General features: G+C 32.1%; 1 protein-coding gene across 2 annotated transcripts; it reads right to left on the bottom strand.

Moving 5' to 3' along the window:
- Positions 1-1,140: 1,140 nt before the first annotated feature.
- Positions 1,141-5,998, bottom strand: LOC104094561 ((-)-camphene/tricyclene synthase, chloroplastic-like). 2 transcript variants are annotated; one of them, XM_070183591.1, is made up of 7 exons: positions 5,632-5,998; positions 5,257-5,515; positions 4,775-5,171; positions 3,076-3,294; positions 2,750-2,888; positions 2,437-2,550; positions 1,141-1,638 (listed from the first exon to the last, which is right to left on the bottom strand). In XM_070183591.1, exons 1-7 carry the CDS (start codon positions 5,887-5,889, stop codon positions 1,333-1,335), a joined length of 1,692 nt encoding a protein of 563 aa, XP_070039692.1. In that variant the 5' UTR covers positions 5,890-5,998; the 3' UTR covers positions 1,141-1,332. The 2 variants fall into 2 exon arrangements, with proteins under 2 accessions (XP_070039692.1, XP_070039687.1); XM_070183586.1 differs by having other exon boundaries at positions 2,302-2,550; positions 5,632-5,997.
- Positions 5,999-7,978: the final 1,980 nt, after the last annotated feature.

Raw genomic sequence — 7,978 nt, 5'->3', positions numbered from 1 at the left:
ATTTGTTTTATATTATTTTTATATGCTATATTGCACATATTATTTGACTAGTGAGTGTCTTGACTGTACCTCGTCACTACTCCACTAAGGTTAGTCTTGATACTTACTGGATACCGACTGTGGTGTACTCATACTATACTTTTGCATATTTTTGTGCAGAGCCAGGTATTGAAGATATCTGATTCGGATAGAGATTAGAGTATGATTGCAAGGATTCAAGGTAGGACTGCTTGGCCATCGCAGTCCCTTGGAATCTTTTTATTTTATTGTACTGTTAATTTCTTATTCGATCAGTACTATATATTCGATCCTCGAGATAATTCATGTATTCAGTTAGAGTTCGTGACTCAGTATTACCAGTATTGGGAGGTTGTATTAAATTATATGTTTTAAAAAAAATGGCTTGACTTATGATTATAATCGGCTTACTTAGTCTTAGAGACTAAGTGCCATCACGACGCCTGCGGTGAGATTTTTGGGTCGTGACAATTGGACATCGATTGAAAAACTAAATTAAAAATTATTTATAACTTCGGTGAAAAGGGCGAAATCAAATTGGACTAGTTCATCATATCATGTTCCTCTAGGAAATTTTCCAAATTTTGTTATAATTTATTTTGCATTTCGTTTTCAAGCACTCAAATAGCTAGCGGCTAGCCTAGCTAGGGAAAATTAGAGAATTCTTGAATCCATTTTTGTGGATACAAAATTGGCTCAATTAAAGTACTCAAGGGACCTTAGATCCTAATGACTGAAATAGAATTTGCTTCTGATGAAGAGACTTAAGAGGCGAGACATATAGAAACAGTCTCATCAAGAATTAAACTGCGGTTAAGAATTAATGGGCCTGTTACTCCTTTCAATATTTGTTACTGATTTTCTCTATAGTGAACGTGTTACGTATCAAATCATGTTAAATCATGTCTTCGTTTCTCATAACATAAATCACGTCTTCAATTCTTTAAGCTGCGCTTTATTTGCAGTCACATTTCTCATAACATACACACACTTGTCAATGCCATCTAGCTACCCAAAACACAGCTGTTTTGGCCCTTCCATTCATAATAGTTTAGATACGTAGTGTTTTTTGTCTTTTGTTTTTTCACAGTGATCTTTCTTGATAAGAAATGCATAAAAGAATTAGTCCAAATAATCGTTCACCCAATCAAAAAGTAGCAAGTAAATGTATAATATATGCATAAGTTATGTATTATATGTGTATAATAGTGTATAATCAATATAAAATTTATGTATATAGCTAAAAAAAAAGTAAACAATAAATATGACTAGCTATTTATTTAAAGATATAAAAACCAAAATTAGGATAGGACTTCATGGAATTGAAGTTCTGATGGGCTCAAAAAATAATTTGGAAATGCGATTTTTAATCTCAAAATTTTGAATTCCATGCCCGTCTCCATGCTGGTAAATGATTTGACCCGTTCTTGCAATATTTACTGCACATCCAATGAATGTTTCAGAAAATAATGAGTTTTCCCTTTGAGTTGTGTTTATCAGGAGTTTCCATGTCTCCTTTATACGAAGTCCTATGTGTTCTCTTGCCTCTTCTTCTAAAGCTCCCTTTTCGTTCATGTAACACTGAATTGACTTTGGAACGTCACCCCTCCTCAATTCTTCCTGAATTAATTATAGGAAATAGATAAATTAAATGAATCAAAATATATATATATATATATATATATATATATATATATATATATTTATTTTGAAGGCCAAACAATTTCAGCGTTGAAAATATATATACTTTTGTCCTTGAAAATAGCACATATGCAGTTTTCGGACTGGTAATTGAAAAATAGAAGCGTTTGTAAAGTCATTGAAAATTAGCCACTATTTTGCTGAAACATAGAAAGTTCGAGCATAATATGCTGAATTATGGATCTCCTCCGTATAAACTTTAGCATATTATGTTGGAATTCCAGCACACGAAAAGTTCCAGTATAATATCCTGGATTATGAAGTTTCTGCGTATTCTAACATATTATGTTGGAACTCTAGCACATTATGATGTAATCTCATATGTAAAAAAATTCGAACTCTAGCATATTATGCTGGAATTTTTCCGGACTTTTAAGGGTGTTTTTGTTCAGATTTTATCTTTACATGTAAAAGTGACTAAATTTTTATTACTTTTTAAAGTGTGACTATTTTTCAATTGTCAGTTATAAATCTGGCTATTTCTGATCACAATGTCTCCATTCAAATATATCATTCAAATAATGTCAATTCAAGAGTCAAATATAAGTAAGTTCTATACGAGAGAAAGGTATAAAAGCATACCGATGATGTCCCCAAATCGTCGGCGAAACGAAAAATTATAGCAGACCAACGAATTATATCAGGATATTTGCTTAAGGATTCAAATGCCTCTTTGGGAACTGGATTGGTAACAAGGGGGAAAGCATGTACTAATACCATAGGAACTGCAACTGAGATCCATGCATTATCCATGTATTCTTCCAGAGTTGGCGTATATCCATTGTAGTACCACCTTGCTTCTTGTAGGTAAGATTTGCACAAATCTGCCCACTAATTAATAACTTGTCTCAAATAAAAGATGTAGCATGGGTTTAATAGGTTCAACTAAATCTATCATTTTTGACATAAAACATAAATATAAATGTAAAATTTCAACAATGAACCCATAATTTTAAAAAATACAAGTGCTTCAGAAAACGAGAAGGAGAATGAAGAAATTAGAATAACTCTTAAGTATAATGAATCTTACAGATTTTATAAGGTAGGGTAGAACGTTGATCCCTTTCTCATTGAGAACCTCATAAGCTATTTCATTGGTTGTATTGAAGAGCTCAAGATAACATACTTTCATATAATCTGGAAGTTGTTCCATTGCTTCTGTCTCCCATCTGAATTTATATTTAATTATTAGAAAATTAGTAACGGAGTAATTTCTCCAATTTCCTTTGTAAAAGTCGTAATTAAAGGCACATGTCTTCCGTTAAACCGTTCTAGACAGCGAAGCAATTAATTAATTAGTATAGTTAACCAATGAGCAAATGAATATATCAAATTTACTGTTTCCCTAAAGTTTACCTTTCAATAGCATTAGTGAAGACTTCCAACTCATCAAGTGTGCCATAAACATCATAAATATCATCTATGACTGCAACAAAAGCAATGACTTTTGTCAACGTTCTTCGGAAGTAGCTGTGCTGAGGCTCAAATATTATCCCCACTGCAAAAAATAAAGCCTCCACCAGTCTATCCCTTGCAAATGGCAACTTTTCTGCAAGGCGTGTGCTCTTCCACCAGCTTTACATGAAAACTCATGTTGTATGAGAGAAATTATCGGGCATATTAATTTCTATATAATCGATTTTAAATCTATATATTGATCGTATAATAAATCTTTAACTACCAAAGTAATTATTGGATCGAATATATTTCAAATATTCTTAGATAAATATTCAAGGTATTAGAGATTATCTCAACTCCTCAAAACCTTTTTTTTCTTCCACTTTCTAGTATCCGCATTAGGCCCGGCTAAATTTGGATTGGTGCCGGAACATCCCACCCACATTAAGGGATAAAACACTAATCAGAGGCATTTGTGAAAATATTAATTAAAATATATTCTTAGCCCTTGGAAAGAGAAATAACATCAAAATATAAGTAATAAAATATATTGTAGAAATTTAAAAAAAGACTTCCTTTTATTTCAGATGAACTTAATATAATTCAAGGTGAGATGCTTTGGTTTATGTTATTTGCAAACGACATAGTTCTGATTGATGAGACGCGAGGTGGTATTAACGAGAGGCTCGAGGTCTGGAGGCATACCCTTGAGTCTAAAGGTTTCAAGTTGAGCAGGACCAAGACAAAATAGTTGGAGTGCAAGTTCAGCGGTATTATCCAGGAAGTGGACGAGGATGTGAGGCTTGATACGCAACTCATTCCAAGAGGGAGAGTTTCAAGTATCTTGGGTCTGTTATTCAGAGTAATGGAGAGATTGATGAGGATGTCACACATCTTATCGGAGCAGGGTGGATGAAGTGGATGCTCGCTTTCGATATCTTGTGCGATAAGAATGTGCCAATGAGACTTAAAAGGTAAGTTCTACAAGGTAGTGGTTAGACCAACTATATTGTATAGGGCAAAGTGCCGGCCAGTCAAGAACTCTCATGTCCAGCAGATGAAAGTTATTGAAATGAGGATGTTGAGATGTATGTGTGAACATATTTGGTTAGATAAAATTAGGAATGAAGTTATTCGGGACAAGGTGGGAGTGGCCCCTGTGGAGAAAAAGATGCGAGAGGCGAGACTAAGATGATTCGGGCATGTTAAAAGGAGAAGCGCAGATATATATCTTGTATGATTATTATTTGCTATCAGTGCTCCTTCCATCTTTTCTTAGTCGAGGGAGGGTCTATCGGAAACAGTCTCTCTGCCCTTCTAGGGTAGGGGTAAGGCTGCGTACATCTTACTCTCCCCAAACCTCACTTGTGAGATCACACTGAGCTATTGCTGTTGTTGTTAATATAATTCTCACCATCCAGATTTCATACATTATCACCTACGTTTTTCTTCTATATAACTATTTTTCTTGTTTTGACCTTGCAGATAATTTGAAGATAATATTATTATTTTTCAAGAAAATAAGGTTTAATTCATTAAAAATAATACTAAGATATGGTGCGAATCATAGAAGAGGACATACCTTAGGGGTGCAAAATGAGAACAACTCTCATAAATATATAAAGATTAGTCACTTAAAAGATATATATCTAGTCACCTTGACAGGATTTTCAAATCTTCTTGATGTGTTGCTTGAACAATGTTGAAGTCCAACTTGGCGAGCTCCAGCAGAAGAGGATTAGCATTTGAAATATTCTCATAAATGTTAAGGTACCAACTTGCCTCAACTCTCAACATCATCCAATACAAAGGAAGTTTCAGGGCATGGCCCACTAATGCGACTGTCGGATTGTTTTGATTACTCCTATTATATTCATTCTTGAGATAATAATTCCGTAGATGTGACATTGCGAATCTATTTGCACACTCTAGAAAAGTGCTTTCAGTTTCGATAAGGAGGAATAAAGCTTCATATAATTGTAACAATCCTTTTGTATCTTTACAAAGGCTCTGCTTGAGGTTACCATGTTCATCCTTGAAATCGTTCAGTATATCTAAAACAAAAAGAAGAAATTAAATAAAATGACCAAATATCAGATGCATGAAAGAAGAAGGAAATTGGTTTGGCAAAAACATTACCTTGAGAGATATGAAAACCATGTTCTCTCAAGAGTCTAAATTTCAGAGCTGTGGCATATAATGAATCTCTTGTGGCTGAAGTGTGCTGATTTATGTTGCTCAAAATTTGCATGATTTCATGCTTGAAGTGGTAACTAACTCCAAGCCTTTGTAAATTATCAATCAGCTCCAACTTCTCTAACTCTTGTGATCCCTCAGCCATTATCATCTTCTTCATTTCCTCCTTCAGTTCGTTAAAACGCTTCATATACTTCTCTCCCTACGCAACACATTTACAATTGATAATCAGCTACGTAATCTTTTGAATGATATTACAACGAATTATTTATGCAGATAATTGAATAACATGAATATGTGCTAAACAAATTATTTTACCGCATAATCATTGTGTATGGACTGAATATATTCAAAATCCCACATAGTAGGTTGGTAATTCCCTGAACGTCTTGTGAGATTTTGATCTGAAGATGAAATAGCAGAGTACTGATTAGGTGATGGTTCAGTTTTGGTAGAGAGGCAGCTGGCTTTTGGCTTTCCTCGGCTGAAAAAGAAAATTAAAAAAGTAGATGACGGAGGTCCTTTGGAGGTGGCCATGTGTAGCATCCATACGTTGGTACATATTGCCACGTCCATTATATTGCTTCACTTCAATGTGTGGAGAGAATATATTTTTAGCTTAATGTTGGAAGTTGCCATCTAAATAGATTCATCTTTATATATAACAGGGAAAAAACTTACACATGCTTTTTGTGTGTCTCTTTATTTTGACACAGCAAATAGATATATAGAATAAAAATAATAGTAAGTGGACGAATTAGGAAGTCTATGTCTTTATAATTTGCACGGTACTATAAAAATAAACCTACCCTCTGAGTTTTCTTTCCACATGGAAATCATTTCCCAATCCAAAATATATGTCAAATCCCTCAAAGATATTTGACCTCTCTTTATCTTTTGGAAATTTCAGGAACACTTAATTGGAGTGATATTTGGGTTATCTGTGATGCTTTTTCTTGGACTGTCAAGGCTGGCCAGCAAAATAAGAACTTCCTAGTCCCTTACACCCTCTATTTCAATTTATTGCATTATTTGACTCGAAAGATATTTAAAAGAATGAAAAACTATTGAAACTTATAATTTTAAGTATGTTATCGTCTTTGTGTTGCTATAAACATTTCTTCGAGTCCATTACTTAAATGGTTACTCAATTATACGAAATTTTCTAGTAAAGTCATCTTTCTTTCGTGTGTAACAAGAAAATCACTTAACTATGTTTATAACACTCAGAAGGTCACTCAACCAAATTTCTCAAACTTTTCATTGTCAAATACCTATTTTACCCTTTAAATTATTAACTTTTATCTTCTTCTTTTTTTTAACTTTTTTAATATTATAATTTTTTCTCTCTTTAATCTACATTATGGACTTACCTATAAAATAATATTTTTATTTGTATAATAAATAATATTTTTTTTTAGAATATATAATATCAAAATAATAATATAATTGAGCATAATACTCAAGAATATATAATGTATTAATATAAAATACCTTAATTTAAATAGTTAGTTTTTATATTACGTGCATGGAATATCTATTTAAACTTTTATTTTCTTTCATTTTGAATTGTGTAAATATATTTTTGAGATTTTGTTGTTAATATTAAAATTATTATTACGAACAAATTGTTCTAATCAATGTTTTCTACTATGCTCAATATTTTATTATTCCAACATTATATATGCTTAAATACTATTTTTATTTATAAATTTATAAATAAAATTTATGTATTATATAGGTAAGTCCTTAATATAAATTAAAAATAGAAAAAAAATTTAATATTAAAAATTTAAAAATAAAAATAAAAAGAAGAAAAACGTTGATAACTTAGAGGGTAAAATAGGTATTTGGCAATCATAAGTTTGAGATTGACGTTTTGAGTGTTATACGCATAGTTAAATGACTTTACTGTTACAAACGATAAAAAAATAATTTTAGTAGATAATTTTGGATAGTTGAGTGACCATTTGAGTGATGAACTCAATTTCTTCTTTAGATTATATATATAGACGTGTCATTGTTTTCAACACAAATTGATGATAAAATAATGCCAAACGAAGGAGTGAAACGGAGGGAGTACGAATAATCTATTCGAAAATCATGTCCGACAACAACTTGACGATAATTATGCTTCATACATATTACATCGTACTATTTGCAGTCACATTTTTCATAAGAAAATAGAAGCAATTATGGGTGTACAGGATGGGTTGGTTCGAATTTTTCAATTATCAAATCAAATAATGGTGTCGGATTTTAAAATTTATAAACCAAACCAACAAAGTCGAGTTTTTCAATCTCGGTTTTTTCTCGCGTTTTTAGCGGGGTTTCGGGTTTTCGGGTTTTCGAGTTTTTTCCGATAAATTCTTCATAGCATAAAATATGTAACTTGTGCTCCAAATATTTCATAAGTCATAGTAAAATACAATTATATAACGTGTTTTTCAAGAAACTAACACAATAATATGAGATAAGTCATAACATACTAAAATATTCAATAACAAAGATAAAATAGCAAAATTACATAAAACAAATATTGCTAATTAATAAGCCATAATAAAAATTAACATAATCTAAAAATACTATATAGGTCATGCTAAATGTCACGGTCCAATTTCACCTATAGGTCGTGATGGCGCCAGACACCACTGTCAAGCAAGCC

The sequence above is a fragment of the Nicotiana tomentosiformis genome, chromosome 1, assembly GCF_000390325.3.
Source record: "Nicotiana tomentosiformis chromosome 1, ASM39032v3, whole genome shotgun sequence".
Taxonomy (NCBI): domain Eukaryota; kingdom Viridiplantae; phylum Streptophyta; class Magnoliopsida; order Solanales; family Solanaceae; genus Nicotiana; species Nicotiana tomentosiformis.
The sequence above is the reverse complement of the archived record's forward strand: the minus strand, read 5'-3'. Positions and strand labels throughout refer to the sequence as shown.